Raw genomic sequence first — 17,336 nt, forward strand, 5'->3', positions numbered from 1 at the left:
GGTTTGCACAACACAACCTTGAAACATTCACTGCAACAAGTGCAGATAATAGATAACTTGGGTTATACGTAGCACAAAAACAAAACTTCAGTGTGTCCAAAGATTAGCACTTATTTGCACCAAAGTAAAGATTGGGCAATAACTACTTGAAGCCGTATATACAGAACATAAAATTCCATAAAAGAAGGATCAGGTAAATTTACAGAAAAGTATGACATGTGAAGAGCTCTAAGTGCCACAGTACTATGAAAATTACTAGCTAAGATGATGCATTAACTACACCAACCTAAATAGAATCCTATCATGCAAGAATAGTGATGAGATCATGAGTTGTAGAAGGCAAAAATAATAGCACATTTACAAATAGCAGACATAAAAGTTGCCTCAAGCTCTCAGTGTTAGTTAGGTCTCAACATTTTGGATGAAATAAATACATCTAGGTCAACATTAAGAATTGATCAAGGGGCTTGTATCCTTCATAGAACTGACTACATGTCCCTCGTATTTTACTTACAAGCAATAATGAGGGACCTAAAGCAAGCTCTGAACTTTCTCAGAAATTTTAACTAAATTGAAAAGCTAAAAATTTGCATGCAATTGATCGAGAAATGGCATCTGAAACAAAATAAGCCCATTAGCAGGAGACGGGCAAAGAAAACATCAACTACTAAGGCTGCCTTCTTCTCGGTTCACAACTTACGCCCTCCTCCTGCAATGAAACCAAAAATAAGATCACCAACATTAAGAACAAAACCAAGTGCATTCTTACCTAGAAAACCCTCGGTCATCACGTTTTCTCCCCAAAGAAGCAAGAAGCGACCTCTCTCTTTCCTTTTCTTTCTTCTCCCTCCTCATCCGCTCTTCCCTCAATTCCTCCATCGTCTTTCGCCCTCCACTCTTCTTCCCCGCTCCATTCACGCCAGCCTCAAAAGACCTCCTGCCATCGGCACCCTCTTCCAAATCATCAGATGATAAAAACGAGGGCTTGGAAGCGTACCAAGGAGCCTCCACACCCTTCCCAACCAGGCCATACCCCAGCTTGTACTTCTCATCCTCCGGCGGCACCTTAACAGGGGCATCCTCCCTCTTTCTCTTCTTACCGCTCTTCGAACCCGCATCCTCCGTCACTTCCCTTGCCTGTTTCATCCCGCTTTGACCACCCTCCTCAACGTCAACAAGGGAGGATAGGCCCTTCAGGCCGTCGAAAAGATTAATGTGGCGGGAATCGGCTTCAACGGTGGAAGATTTCGAGGAAGAAAGTACGGACGTAGAATTAGGCAATCCTCGAGCTTGTCGGAGTCTCTCGATGCGGAATTCCAAATCTCGGCGGAGAGACTGCTCCCGCTTGAGCTGCTCTTCGCGGGCGGCGGCCTCTTCGTCCAGCCGAACCTTCTCGCGATTCTCATAGTTGTAGACGTTCCACTTCTTCTGCGGAAGGATGTTGAGACCTCCGTGCCCTCCCATCTCTCAATCGCTTTCTTCTGGGTCGGGAAATGAATCCCTAGGTTTCAGAGAAATTGGGGTAAAAGGGTAGTAGGAGGGATGAAGCAAACCTGAAGGAGCTGTTTGGATACAGGATTGATGCCGGATTTGAGCAGGATTTAAGCTAAGGGAACTGTTAAATTTCACAGCAAGTTAAATCCTCCGTTTCCCTCTTTTTCCTGTAAATCCCGGATTTACTAAATCCGTAGTTCGGCTGATTTACGGGATTTGGCCGAAGAAGCGCGCGAAAGGAAGAAAGATCGCTGCCTCCGCAACGAGCAAGCTCCCGTAGTCTTTGTTCCTTCCGATCCAACAGAAGAACGGCGAGGAGGTGTGACTTCAGATCCGACAGGAAGGAACGTCGTCGAAGGAGGCGAAGAAGAAAACGCAACCCTAGCAAACCTGCGTCTATAGGAAGGCAATCAACAGGTTTTAGCGTATTGCTACATAAGAAAAAACTAATTTAGTTTAATTATGTTAATTAAAATTAATTAAGAATATACTGTTAATTATAAATTAGTAATTACTTAAATTAATTGATAATCTTCCAAAACAATAATTTTTTATTATTAGCTTAAATTCTAATTGTATTATTTATAATGATTAATTAGTAATGACAATTAAAATGAATAATTAATGATTAACTCATAAATAATTAAAAATATAATCAAAATTAAAATTAATAAGTTATTTTATAATTAAATTATTTTCTAATTATATTTTAAATTTATTGTCTAAAATTTATTTAGAATAAAAATTTAATCAGAATATTCTTATTATATTTTTTTAAGCTAAAATTAAAAAATATTTATTTAGATATAAGTTGATTATAATAGAGTACTTTGTGGGCAAGAAAATAGGAAAAATGAAGTTGAGGCATGAAATTCTCTAAAGTTTATTCAATATTTAATTTAAATTAAAAGTAATATAAATATGGCTTATTAATTATAATATTTATTTCTATTAAAAAGTTCCAAAAAAAACTAAATATTAAAAATTCATTCAGATTGGTTCGAATTTTAACATGAAATTAAACATAGAGATTTCACGTGATCTTGTTATGCAAGGAGAAGGTTCCCTGTGGCATACAATAAGGAACTTTTATTCTATCCAGTGAACGTACGCAGAGGAATGTTCGATTTTAGGCAAAAAAAGTGTCTGTACCGAGGTGTACCGAGTTTTTTCAAAAAACTCGGTACAAACGCTTTTTTGCCTAAAACCGAACCTTCCTCTGCATACGTTCACCGGATAAAATAAAAGTTCTACAATAAGAAGGGATTTTGTGATTGGACCACAAGAAAAAGGGGTAACTTAGAACTTTATAAGCTTTCAAAGATATTTTCTTAACATGATAGAGAGTGATCATATTTGTGAAATCCTTTAGGTAAAAAGAAGTTAAACTCTTAAACATCGATGCGTCTTTTGTTGTAATTGTTAGAATTTTATTAAGAAATTTCACAATTAAGTGTACTCGTTCTGAAAAAATCTTAGAATGAGTGACCTTCTGGGAAGTTGCACAAACAAGACAAAATCGTGAGACCCTTAGATCAAAACAGACAATATATTGATACTTATGAGTTTGGGCTATTACAAATGGTATCAGAGCAATACACCAACCTGAAGATGGGACATAAGTGTCATACAAGTTAAAGTGATACGCCATAGCAGCAACCTCTTGAACACTGTATTTGAATGGGACAAAGTGTTACGTGGCCAGAGTCATCATTTAAACTTGTAGGCACCACACTTTAGTTACTTAAGTGTGGGAGATTGAGAAATCCCATGAGTAAAAAGAATCTAAACTCTTAAACATCGAGACACCTTTTGATATAATTGTAGAAATTTTCATTAAGAAACGCTACAGTTAAACATGCTCATCTTGGAGAAATCTTGAAATGAGTGACCTCTTAAGAATCTACATCAATAGGACAAAAAATATAAGTCTCTTTAAGCCAAAATAGATAATATCTTAATAATTAAGAGTTTAGACTGTTTTAATATTTCCTCAATTTCAATCATTATGAGACATATAAAGTCAAATTTCTCTTTTTAAGTATCAATATGCAATGTTTAAAACTTATATTGTTTTTTTTTTAACTTAGGTTTTTTTTTGGGACGGTTTTTTTATTGCTTTCTAAAACGGAGTTTTAGTATAAAAATAAAAAAATTTGTACTAAAACTCCGTTTTAGAAAGCAGTAAAAAAGCCGTCCCAAATGAAACCTTAGTATAACTAAATAGTAGAATTTGGAAAATTTATCACTATTCAAATAAAAATTTCCAATTTCAAACAATAAATAATCCCTCTATTTCTAAATATATTATTCTAATCAAATTATACCCTTGATGGATTTATTGTTTTAGTCCCCTTCTAATGTTGAAATTAATTTTATAGAACAATGAGCAAATAGGCTTTGGTTGATTTTAATCAAGCCTTTGTTTTGAAGATATTAATGCATAACTCTTTGTTTTGTTGATGATATATTCCTGAATGAATTTATTATATGAAATTTTATATACTTACATTTATTTTTATGGCATCCTATTTTTATGTTTTTCCAATAAAGTTTATTGCTTTCATAGTTTTCATTTTTTATTAGAAGCCAATTCTCGGATAAGCTCTTGAGGAGATCTGTTGAATTTTTTCGTTAGTTGTGTATGACTTCTGCTATGAAAATTATTATAAGACATCATAATTAATTGATAATTGAATATAATTTATTGGTTAGAATATATATTGAGGCATCTAATAGAATACCAAATTGTAGTTATTAGGACTGTCAATATTTGACACGACACGAAAATCTGACCCGGACCCGACCCAAAAATTTTGGGTTCGGGTCAACCCGAACTCGAACCGGGTCGAGTTCGAACTCGAACCGGGTCGAGTTCGGGTTCGAGTTTTCAACCCGTTTGAAAAACCGGGTCGGGTTCGGGTTGACCCGGAAACTCTGAAATGACCCGCTGCCCGCCCTAACCGGGGCTGACCGAAGCTGCCCGCGCGGAGAACCCGGGTCAGTTCCGAGTTTGACCCAAACCCGACCCGTGACCCGAAATTGACACCCCTAGTAGTTATGTAAGATAAAGAAGGCTCTCTTCATCATTATTAATCAAACAAAACTATAATTTGTTATCTCTCATTAGGGAAGCACCAATGACAAGTAATAGAGTGAGATAGGAAATATTATAAAATTATTGATTATAAATTTTTTAATATATGTCAAGTCACATAGTCAAAGCAAAATTAATTAGTTAATTTCCTCTTGCATGAGAGGCTGTCATGTCATTGTCTTCATTTTGTTTTGATTGTCTTCAAAGTTTTAGTACAATCAGAGAAATGATAATGTCTACATGTGAAACTTGACACGTGGGACAAATCAGATATATGATTTGGATTACTCTCATCATGATACAAAGAGCAATATTGTTTTATTAATTTTTATTAGGTTTTATTCGGAACAATTTTCTTATTGTTTTTAAAATAATTTTTTATATAAAATATTTCAAGAAAACTATTTTAAAAAACAGTAATAAAGCTATTATTTATTGTTTAGAGTTTAATTTTTTAGTTCAAAAAATTATAATTCAAGAAAAATTTTAACTAGAACATTGTTTTAGAAAGCAATGAGAAAGCTATCCCAAATAAAAAACTGTTTTAGAAATCATTAAAAAAGCTGTCACAATCGAACCCTTAATCTCATTAATATTTATCATGATTAATGTCAAGATTACTTAAACAATAGCTCATATTATCCCTTAATCTAAAACTATCAGCAGCCCTCTTGGAAGTTCTTCTGCACTATTCAGCATTGCTATCTGAACTTCTCTTAATCAGACTCATTACAATGTGTTTAAGGCTGTTAAAGAGTACCTATATAACTCATAGTTGATCTCTTCATGGCTTTGGATTGATCATATCTTATTAGAAGAGCACAAATTACAAAGAAAATCCTAAAGCAAAGCTGGCTATCATACTAAGGAGATCCCAAAGAGCTAGCTCCCCTTCATCTTTTTATTAAACCGAATAATATCTTGAAACAATATTATTTACATAGAGTAATAAAGAAAAAATTATAATTTTTTATATTATAATAATAATGATTATAAATATTACACTTGTTGTAATATTTATATAATAATAATGAATAATTTCAATAACTCTTAACACATCTATTATTCAAATATGACAACTAATTAAGACGTATGATGCTGTGAATTGGTCTAAGATTTACTTAATTGTACTTTCTTTTAGTTAGTTTTTGAGTAGCCATTTGTATTACTTTGTTTAGATTCTTAAGTAGCCACTTATGCTATCATTTAGTGTCTATTAATAGACACTATAGCTTGTAATAAGAGATCCATGCCAAGTAATAAAAATTAGATTCAAGTTGAGTTCTCTCCTCCTCCGCTCTCCCTCTCCTCTCTTCCAAGAAGCTCAAGAAGAGGCTTCTCTTCCACAATCAAGATCCAACACATGAACTACATGGTATCAAAGTTGGCATCATACGTTAATAGTCAAACTAATTTTGAAGCCAAATAGATTATTTCTTGTTGTCATGGAATATTCACGACGATAGATAAATATATATAATTTAGCTTCCTAATTTTGTACAAAAATTCAACACACAAACAGATAAAATATATAGGTGAATCAATCATTAGGGACGCCATAACTTTTACTTGGAAAATCCTAAAAAGGGATAAAAACCATGAGGCATTGCCCAATTTTTTTAAAATGATTCCACTAGGGTTGGTGGTTGATTACAAATGATGTCCTTCCCTAGAGGAGGGCGCTAACTCAATGTAGCAAATATACAATGTATATAGCACAATACATAGTCGGAGAATGGCATAACAGCTGCTCTTAAGAAAGTGTTTGTATGTTTATTTGATTAGTAAGACCGCAGTCGATGAGCAACGGTGGTCAGAGAGATAGTGGTCGATGGCCGATGGTGGTTGGAAGGATCGTAGTTGGCGAGTGACAATGGTCGGAGGAAGGCTCCTTAGTTTATCTTTTACAAGATGTATGACGAAACTAAAATGCTCATATACCTTAAACTTTGTTTGGAACATCTTTTTTACAGCTTTCTAAAACAACTTTTTAATACAAAAATTTATTGAACTATAATTTTTTATGATTTAGACAACAATAAGAAAATTGTCTCAAACCAAACTTCAACCACTCCACTACTGCCATCCTTGATGTTCAACCTTGACAATCGAGACAATTCCTCAACAATAGATACGAAAACAGAAGACAAAAGATAAATGCAGCATTAAAACCCAAAAAAAAACAGGGAAGAAGGGCAAGCTCCCAAAAAACATGAAAAAAAACAATCCCTAATGCATTTTATTCACACAGGAGATAAATGGTCTCCTTTGTAAAAAACTGCAAGATGGGGCTCAATTTTTTTTTATGACTATATCTACTCTGAAGCAGAAAAAAGAAAAAAAAAATGAAGTCAGAACAAGTGGAGGAAAGGGACACATAATCTTATGAAATGGAGGGCCAATCAGAAGATAGAAAATGATAAGAAAAGAATGAAATAATAATCATAGCATGTGCAAGTGACTCAAACCATGTGGTAGAAAAAGATAGAAGGATTATATTAAAGACCATTAGCATTGTTAATATTGGTTTTCCTAACACATTTCAATTATTAGATCACACAGCAGACCATGAAGCTTGGGACCCATAACAGTAGGTGGGAGGTCTGAGCTCCCAAAGCCGTCTGATCATCTGTGCAGTTGTATTGACCCATTGATGGTGGTTTAAGAATTATTGTAGTTATACTAAGTTCAATGTACAAGAGCTTAGGATAATAATAGACCAAAGGAGAACAAACCTAGCAATCACATGAGAAGAGAAAATTTAGGATTATAGTGATATTATACTATGAGATTACCTTACCTACTTCAATACTATTGAAATTTGATGCATAGATCATGTAGTTGAGAAATTTTTGTGTTACCTTCATAGGATCTTTATCAACCAACTGATTGTTAAAAGTAAATATTAAGTTTTAGAGCCTAATTTTGAATTATAAAGAAAATATAATATGATAGCGGGTCAACCTTTGTGATAAAGTGATAGGAAATATTTGAATTCACATATAATCCAAAGAGGAAATACTTGATTTCGCAAGCAACCGTAGCAATAATTGATAAAAACAGTGGAAACAATGCGGTAATCTGGGTGAAATCCATCCAAAACGATAGATTTTAATAGTTGATTCAAAGCAAAAGCAACACAAAGCAAGATACAATTGATCCTCAATTCGAGAGGAGCATCGTTCTCTCCCAATCTCTAGATGATGAGTCTAGAGCCCAAAACGCCAAAAAAACTTCAAGAGAGTAAAAGAAAACAAATCAAAGCATAACCCCAATCCTAAAACACATCATGTTACATAAACCTTCTAAATCAAATCTCCCTCCAGAACCTCTGCCGTCCCCTCCTTTTTATTTTGGATTCAATTTGGATAGTGGGACCCACTATTGTGGGCGGCAAAGGAAGAGAGGCGGTACTAGCCCCCTCCCCCTATAGACCAAAATCGGCCCATCTAGGGCCAATTCAGGATTTGGGAAAGATTGGGCCGGTTTAGGAGGAACCGCCTAACATAAAGTTACAACAAGGTTGGCCGAGTGCCGAGTACATACTCAATATTTTAGGATTGTTTCATTGAAGTCATTTTGACAAATCAGAATGAGCTGCGTAATGAAATGGATTATCATATGCTTGTATCACAGAAACTGTGTTGTAACTCTCCATAATCAAATCATATGCAATATCAACAACAAAATATAACCATCTATTGAATGAACTATATAAATTCTTATGTGTTTGTATGTATTGAACTTTTTTTTTAACACTCTTGATGTTTGAATTGGATTTCACCTACTTAAAAATAGAATATAAATCAAAATAGGAAATAGTCAAAGTTAATAAAAGTTCTCATTGTGTAAAAGTAATACAAATTGTGTTCTTCATTATCATCATTAACATTTTTTCAACTATTATAGTCATATGAATTCTCATTTTTTTTAGTTTGTTCCTGCCAAGTAACGTCCAAAATATTAAATTTATCCTCCCCAAATCATTTTAAATAGTGACAGCTAAAAACAGTGGCAGGGAGGCAGCAAGTTGTTTAAGAAGAAACTGCATTGCATACCGACATCTTTCCAGCTTGGTTAGGAAACAAGTCAGAAGACACTAAACAATATTTATATAAAGAAATGGTCGATCTCTTTATTAGGAGTCTCTTTTTGTGTTGTTATTCCATGTAAAATACAAATTTTTACTTTAAGAATTGAAACTTTGAGAATTATTTTATTCCTGCCTTGTATATCTTTCAGGGCCACATATAAAGAACCTGCTTCAACCTTAGTGGATAAAAATAGGCACTTCAGACAAGAATCACACAGTCAAAAGAGTAATATAACAAGAGCAGTATCACAAGCTAATAGATTTTATAGATCACACAGAAAGGCTACGAAAGAATAATAGCGCACAAAGATAATTCAATGGCAACTATAACATCTGTAGAAGATTCACAGATCAGCTTATGGTACAACTCAATCTGATATATGTATACGAACAGCTAGCTTAAGAACTGTTGAAAGCAATGCTTGTAAATACCAGTGGAAAGCAAGAAGATTAAAAACGTGGAAAATGAACACACTAAGCTCAGCAGTAGAATTAGGCTTCATTTAGGATGACTTTCTTACTGCTTCTTAAAACAGCTTTCCGGTAAAAAAAATTTTGTACCAAAAAGTTGCTTTAAGAAGTAGTAAGAAAGCCGTCCCAAACTAAACCTTAGGCTTCAATTAACAAAATTTCAGACAATTCAAAGTATAGAGAGTTCCCTTTACAACAGATACATTACAGCAAAGAAACAATGAAAGAGATGAGTAACTGTAACTAAAAAACAGATGGACTCATCTTAAAAAATCATGAAGTGCTGCATGAACAAGCATTTAAAGCCTTTTTGTTTAGATTGATACTAAAATTGCAACATTTTCTTCCCCCCATCTGCTAACTACACTCTCCACGGTAGGCTTAGGAAAATTTCCCCATAAACTTCACTAAGCAACATCAAACAAATAAGAAGCAGCAAAAACATTCCGCAAACAAATGCTAGAGTTTTAAGATTATTATATATAAAATATTATCATATCAATATTATCACATATGTTTAATATTTACAATGAATTTACAGTAATTAATATGATATTCTTCTTTATTATATCTTATTATTCTATTCTTTGGTATTTATATAAGTATTATTATTGTTTAACAATTAAGAAGTAGCCTTTTACAATTTCTAACAACCACTACTTAATAATTGCGTACATCATCTCAGCTGTTTACAAGCTTATTGCTAAAATGCATAAATACAACAAAAATTCTTGTTGAAGGTTTATGTAGTCTGATTATTATTGTTAACTTGATTTCCTAAAAGAAATTTAGTAATGTATTCTATGGAATATTTTAGTGAGAACACTCTTAATTATAACCTTAAAAATATGGTGGAATTCAAGTGACTATGAATGAAAGAGGACTAATCTTAGAAATACATAAAATTTGTGTCTTTTAAGTTTTCGTTGTTAACAATTCCTTCACATATAAGTAAGAGAAACTCATTGTAAACTCTTTTACCTCGAATCAAAGTTACGACTAGCCATTTTTTTCAGTATAATTTGCTATATAAAAAGATCAGTTGGAAGGTTTTCTTCACTTGTAGACTTTCCTAGCGTGTGACACTTATAACCGAACATTTGTTTTAGGCTTCGTTTGGGATGGCATACTTCCTGCTTCTTAAAGTAGCTTTTTAGTACAATACTGAAAAGTTGTTCTATGAAGCAATAAAAAGTCATCCCAAACGAAGCCTTAATCTTTTAATCCAGCTGTTGCTCCAATGCACATAAAAAAGGACTCAGAAAACCATCAACTGTTGTTTTATTTATTTCAAAAACATCAATGTAAAAGCAAAAAGGAACAAAAAGTTCAATGTCCAACATCACAATTCAACAAACATACATCACAAAATAGGGCTCATCCGCCTCATTTTGACTTAAGACAAGTCATCACAAATATCAATCTGTTGCTAAGCTCTAATTCAAAAAGATGATAAACCTACTCAATCTATTTTTAACCTTCTAATTTTCCAAAATATTTTCTACGAAAAACAAAGATGATGTGCCCATTCATTGACCGCAAAAATTACCTTCGATCATTAGTTTTGGGCAATCCGTGAAACATAATCCAATCGCTAAGGCAAAAAAGAACATAAACAGAAAGATTAACATACAAAAAACAAAGTTAATGGCACCCACTTTATTATAAAATAAATTACGTAATAAAAAATATAATAAAATTTCAAAATCACTAAATGAAATAACTTACAATATTTGATAACATAGTGAAGTCTCCTATCATAGGTACATAATCTGCGATTAAATATGCAAAACATATTTTTTCATGGGACAAAAATTAGGCTTTACAGCTTAACAATTATCACTCTCAAACCTGCAGAAATCTCCTACCATAGACACAACATATTATTTGGCAGATAGCATATAATTTAAATCATAACCATTAAGAAACCAAACAACATTTCTAACTCAAGTAGATAAAAATTTCCATAATAAAATTGAAACAGCAGATTCTAAATCTCCACAAACTATTATACTGTGTACAATCACATCACTTGAAGCAACAATTCCACAATTGGTTCTTGAAAAAACATTTTAAACCAGAACAATACTACCCATTCCCTAAAAAATTTCACAATTTAACAGATGATAAATGAGTATATTACATAACTCATTAATAAGCTGATTCCACTTAGGATTCCACAAAAGCTTTATCACAATAAAATTTTCAATCTAATACACTTTAAAAGAGTAGCTAGCAATAATTTATAGAAAATTCAACAAGGAGACATCACTAGAAGACATGCCTGCAAGAGATGCATGAGCTCCTCAGGACCTCCAAACTGAAACTGAAGCTAATTCCCCTTCTTGCCAAAGCAGATGAAGAGAAGCCCGGCGCTTCTCCACACTGAATCCACTAATCTGCACCCTCTTTAACAGGCATTCTGCCTGCATCTCCGTGAAGTTGCTGAACTGCACTGGCTTGAAGCCAGCTGACTCAAACAGTGTTAGCCAAGGTAGGCACTTCTCCGTGGCCCGGTGACACCGAATTATGCAATTCTCAATCTTCGGTTGAAGAACAAACTTCTCTATCTTGCTGACCACATCAAGGTTTGTACCAGCCGCATCGATGGAATCAAGGACAGTCACACAGGACTGTAATGCATGGAGGAAGTGATGGGAGAAGGGCAAGTCAAACCGATCAAACCCATGATCAACAGAAATGACAATCTTGGGCAGCAACTGCTTCACAAGACCCAGAAGAGTTGCAAAGGTGGGTACTTGCCAGGCTTCTACCGGGAGGTTTACAGCAATGGCCTCATTGGAAACAGCAGAGAGGATAAGGATCTCAGCCGGATCAAAGGCTTCAATGTCTGAAATCCTGATTTCGAAAGGAATGTTGAGGTCTGCTGCAAAACGACAGAGATTTTCTTTGATGAGATGAAGCTCGAGAGGGTGGAAGGCAGAGGGGGACACAAAAGCGGTGATTTTGAGCAACAAGATCCTCTGCGATTGCCGCTGAGCCAACTCCTGCATGAAAGAGGACCATTGCGTGCCGAAGCTAATGTCAAAGTCGATTATGTGAATGCAGTCAGCAGCACCGAGCTCCTCAATGAGAGCTTGAGTGGCAGTGAAGCATATAAATTGGGGGATTGGAGAAACCTCGGAGAAGGCCTTGAAGGCACTCAGCTTAAGAACCACATCTAATGGAGACGAGGCTGTTGCCTGTGGACTCACAGAGTTGACAAGGACTTGCAGAGCCCCCTTGAAGTAGAAAGCAGAGCGAAGGAGGGGTTTACCAATTCGGGAAGGGAGATGGTGATTGAGCCGCGCCAATATCACTTGAGCGCCAACGAAGTTCCCACTCTCTACGAGCTCAGCTGCTTTAAAGAGCAGATCTACAACAACTTGCTGTTGCTGCTGCTGGGGATAAGGAAAGTGGTGGACCTGGGTAAAGTTTAAGCTTTGGTCAGGCTGCTGCGAGGGAGTGCAAGATGGAAGGGGAAAAAAGATTCCCGGGTTAAGAGAATTTTCGTTTAGCTGGTATTGGTGGAAGAAGAAGTTTGGGCCAAAGAGCTGTGATTTTTCAACAATTGATTCTTGGAAGAACATCGCCGGAGGTAAGGAAATCTGCGGAGGTGTGGTTACACTAGGTGCCAGCGGCGAAAAATTGGGAGTTTTAACGCAGGGAGGCTGTCGTTGAAGGGAAGAAGGATTGTTCCTGTTGCTATCACAGCTGATTTGGAAGAGGTCATCGGAAGAAGCAAGAGATGCAAAGCTAATGGGTGCAAATCCGACGACAGAATCGATGAGCCCCAAGCCCTTGTCGTCGAGGTCGCCCATGATCAAGTGGAGAAAGTTCTGTTCTTGGCCGGGAGAAGCAGTTGAGTCGGAGAGCATCCAATCGTTCAGGGAGTTGGCAGCAGCGGCGGAGGTAAAGTTCAAGTTGGGACATTTGAGGGCGACGTTGTTGAAAACGACCGCCGCGCCGGCGGTGTCGATGGAACCTGCAGCTCCGCCGCCCAGGGAAGTGAGGGTTGACGTAGATGAAGGAGAGCTCGGGCTCCTTGTCTGATTCAGAGACGACAAGGGCTCCAAGACTCCGCCTTTCGTCCTCTTATGACCACCGGGAACCCAGAAGGCGCTGCCTTTTTCTTCCACAACGGTTCCACTTTGTTGCGATTCTGCTATTTGCAGCGCTCCGTTCCACTGGAGATTAAAGGGCACGCCCTTCATCTACTAATTAACAACACCGCTTCATACAACAGAGAACCCGAATCCAAATCTCTGAAGTGTCTCAGCTCCTGAAGAAGATAACTGTTGGTCTTTGTTTCCCCACTTGTTTCAATCCCTCTAACAACGAGAGAGCGCAGGTGGATTGCGTCGCAAGCGAACTTCTTCAATAACCTTTACTTGGAATAGAAGCAGAAACAGACGCCTTTCTTCCTCCGGCGTTCTCGTTGTCCGCTATCCAGCTCACATCACTCCTCTTCGTCGTCTCCCACTCCCGCGCTACCCGCTATTTTTGCTTTCTCTCCGCTCGCTCGCTCGCTCTCTCTTTTTTGGGGAAAATATCTCTCTATCTCTCTCTCGTATCCCACGGTAGAAAGCCTGCACGGAGTTACTCCATTTCTCCCTCGAAAATTGCCACCCCCATAGCACCAAAAACATATATTTTTTTAAATAAATAAAAATAAAAAAAGCTAAGAAATTATTTATTATATCCAAACTTTTTTATAATAGTGCGATATTTTAAAAGCTGATCTCATTATTTATAAAAATATATACAAAAATAGAACTAGTTGGACTCTAGCATTTCTAGTATCTTTCGATCACCATTTGAACGCCCGAACATTATCACTATTATCATGTCAGGGTATTTTTTAAAAATAAATTTTAAAATGGATAAAATTCAATCATAAAATTTTAACAATAAATTTTAATTTTTTTATTAACTTAGAGTTTGCTTGAGCCTTAAGACCAACTTAATATTTTATAAAATTGATTGTGAATTTAGATAATCTCCAACTGAACTGTATATCACTGTATGTCGTTCGTGAATAGTTGTATTTGAACTCCAAATTTCATGCAAAAAATCAGTAGGTGAACATTGCACGCCAATATTGACGTCGGACTTTTCACCTGTGCCAAAAAAAGCGATTACCTTCACACTCTGCTTAGCATCACAGGAAGCATGCGAAACAGGAGAGAGATGGTAACATTCGCAAAGAAACACGCGAAAAAAGAAAAATGGAGTTTTCGGTTGGAGTTACTCCATTTCTCCCTCGAAAATCGCTAACCCCATAGCACCAAAAACATATTTATTTTTAAATCAATAAAAATAAAGAAAGCTAAGAAATTATTTATTATATCCAAACTTTTTTTTATAATAGTGCAAAATTTTAAAAGCTGGTCTCATTATTTATAAAAATATATACAAAAATAGAACTAGTTAGACTCTAGCATTTCTATTATTTTTTTTTTTTGGACATTTAGGTCATTTAAGATAAATTCACACGCACAACGCATACACAAAGACTCGAACCCAAGACCTCTTAATTGAAAATATAAGCACTCAACCAACAAGTCAAGGTGAGCTATGTTTTCTAGTATCTTTCAATCACCATTTGAACACCCGAACATTATCACTATTATCATATCAAGGTATTTTTTAAAAATATATTTTAAAATGGATAAAATTCAATACTAAAATTTTAACAATAAATTTTAATTTTTTTTTAACTGAGAATTTGCTTGAGTCTTAAGACCAACTTAATATTTTATAATGTTGATTGTGAATTTAGATAATCTCCAATCATTGTATGTCGTTCGTGAATAGCTGTATTCGAATTCTAAATCTTATGCCAAAAATCGGTAGGTGAATATTGCACGCTAATATTGGCGACAGACTGTTCACCTATGCCAAAAAAAGCGATTACCTTCGCACTCTGCTTAGCTTCACAGGAAGCGTGCGAAACAGGAGAGATATGATAACATTCGCAAAGAAACAAGCGAAAAAAGAAAAATGTAGTTCCATTGGAGATGAACTAACGCATTTTAAAATTTTACGATATTTTAGAGTGAAAAATGGAGTTTTCGGTTGGAGATGTCCTTAGGTTTTATTTGAGATGATTTTTTTATTACTTCTTAAAATAACTTTCTAATGCAAAATTTTTAATTTTTTTACTAAAACATTATTTTAATAAGAAGTAAAAAATACATCTCAAATGAAGCATTACTATGAAAAAACAACTTCAAAAGCAAAAAAATAGCTTTCCATCACAAAAAAATTATAAAAAAATAATGAAAATAATTGTTAAATAAAATTATATTTTCATTTGAAGAACAAAATATTAAAAAAATTGTTCTAAATTAATTCTAAATTAATTCATGTGCACGAAAAACTAATCAGCTCAACCAAGATTGCAAAATATCTCATACGAAGTTTTTTTTATCTTGAGATTTGGGATCTAAGTTAAACGTAATTAGTATTAACTTTTAATAACTATAATTAAATTTGTCTAGAAAGCCAGCTCAGCATAAACAGAGATCGAAGGGCGACGGCAAAACAAGATCGTGGGACGGCTTCTGGGCTCTCTCCTTGTCAAGAGCTCCGTAGTTGGTCTGGAGATGGGCCCGCGTGATATGGGCCGTGAGAACGTGTCGAGGACATGGGCCCATTCCGGGTACTGTGCCAGAGTTTAGGTGGTCCCGGACCAGGGATAATGTTTTCAGGGCCCACCGTTACCATCGAGTGGTTAATATCATCAGCAGTTCAAATTACACGATTTCCTGCAGGCATTATTTTCTTTTTTATATTTAGGTCATAAATGTTGGAAATTATTCTGTGCGGAGGCCATATGATCAGACTCCATTCCGAGATCAATCGGAATGGGCAACATCAGCTGTATCGAGCTGTTGTACCGAGCAGTATTGAGCCACGGTAACGCATTTTCGTTGGTCTCTGGATGACGTTCGGCGTCGGCACAAAATAATTAATACATAAATGCACATACATATCACATATGAATTTCTTAATTGTTAGCAAAAGCTCTCAATCACTATAGGCATTTCAAATTTCAAAAATACAAAACAATGATTGATTTGAAAAATTGGGTCAAATTTTATGATTTTGTGGAAGTTTTGATGTTGGAAAATGAAAGGCAACTGATACGTCATTATACATATGTTTGATTGGATAAGAATTTTGATATGTATTTAAATTAAAAATTTTAAAATTAAATTTAGGTTTATCTAAGGTTACGTTTTGGATGACTTTTTTGTTATTTTTTAAAGCAACATTTAAGTATAAAAATAAAAAATATTTGTACTAAAAAGTTTCTTTAAAAAACACCAAGAAAGCAGTCCCAAACACAGACTAAATTTTAATTAGAGCTTCATCTCTTACCTGATCGAAGGTTTGAGAGCGAAGAGAGAGCTTAAGAATAATATTGTAAATTCCAATGATGATAGTCGACCACCATTATCATCAATTCTAAATTTCCTTCATCTAAATATTATTGCTTGACTATTAACATCAAATTTTATTGTTGAGCTTTAATTATCTACTTGTAGACACCTTATTTATGTAACCCCTATATTGAGAATCAAACAATTATTTTCAACTATGTATGATCTCATTTTATGTAATTATAAGAAAAATGTTATTCTTGTATCTTCAATTATATATTTGATTATTGTAATTGGATAAGACCCCATAATTTTTGTCATACTTTGATTTTCCTCATAAAAAAATCAAGTTTCTGGTTGACACGAATCCGACCCGTGACCCGAAATTGACACCCCTAATTGTACGCATACGTCATCTAGAGATCAACCGGAATGCGCCACATCAGCGGTACCAAGCCGCTGTACCGAGCATTATCAAGCTACGGTACTGAGCGAAGGGGTAACATAATGCATTATAGTTGGTCTCTGAATTACATTCATCGTCGGCACAAAATAATTAATCCATAAATGCACATGCATATCACATATGGATTTCTTAATTATTAGCAAAAGCTCTCAATCAACATACCAAAGAGAGTTGCACAAGGCACATCAATTTTCAAAAGAACAAAGCAATGATTGATTTGAAAAATTGGGTCAAATTACATGATTTCCTCGAAGTTTTGATGTTGGAAAATGAAAGGCAACTGATGCGTCATTATACATATGTTTGATTGGATAAGAATTTTGATAT

General features: G+C 35.0%; 2 protein-coding genes across 3 annotated transcripts; both read right to left on the bottom strand.

Moving 5' to 3' along the window:
* Positions 1-330: 330 nt before the first annotated feature.
* On the bottom strand, positions 331-1,896 carry LOC110110677 (leukocyte receptor cluster member 1 homolog). 2 transcript variants are annotated; one of them, XM_020842273.2, is made up of 3 exons: positions 1,554-1,896; positions 770-1,481; positions 331-709 (listed from the first exon to the last, which is right to left on the bottom strand). In XM_020842273.2, exons 2-3 carry the CDS (start codon positions 1,462-1,464, stop codon positions 697-699), a joined length of 708 nt encoding a protein of 235 aa, XP_020697932.1. In that variant the 5' UTR covers positions 1,465-1,481; positions 1,554-1,896; the 3' UTR covers positions 331-696. The 2 variants fall into 2 exon arrangements, with proteins under 2 accessions (XP_020697932.1, XP_020697931.1); XM_020842272.2 differs by having other exon boundaries at positions 770-1,896.
* A 9,256-nt stretch (positions 1,897-11,152) lies between these two features.
* On the bottom strand, positions 11,153-13,761 carry LOC110110651 (scarecrow-like protein 6). The gene has a single exon (XM_028701112.1). The coding sequence runs from the start codon at positions 13,367-13,369 to the stop codon at positions 11,462-11,464; it is 1,908 nt and encodes a 635-aa protein (XP_028556945.1). The 5' UTR covers positions 13,370-13,761; the 3' UTR covers positions 11,153-11,461.
* Positions 13,762-17,336: the final 3,575 nt, after the last annotated feature.

This window comes from Dendrobium catenatum, unplaced genomic scaffold, assembly GCF_001605985.2.
Source record: "Dendrobium catenatum unplaced genomic scaffold, ASM160598v2 fragScaff_scaffold_1639, whole genome shotgun sequence".
In the NCBI taxonomy this organism is placed as follows: domain Eukaryota; kingdom Viridiplantae; phylum Streptophyta; class Magnoliopsida; order Asparagales; family Orchidaceae; genus Dendrobium; species Dendrobium catenatum.

Coding starts and splice junctions, on each gene's coding strand:
- LOC110110651 (XM_028701112.1), bottom strand. CDS start 13,369: ATGAAGGGCGTGCCCTTTAATCTCCAGTGGAACGGAGCGCTGCAAATA.
- LOC110110677 (XM_020842273.2), bottom strand. CDS start 1,464: ATGGGAGGGCACGGAGGTCTCAACATCCTTCCGCAGAAGAAGTGGAAC.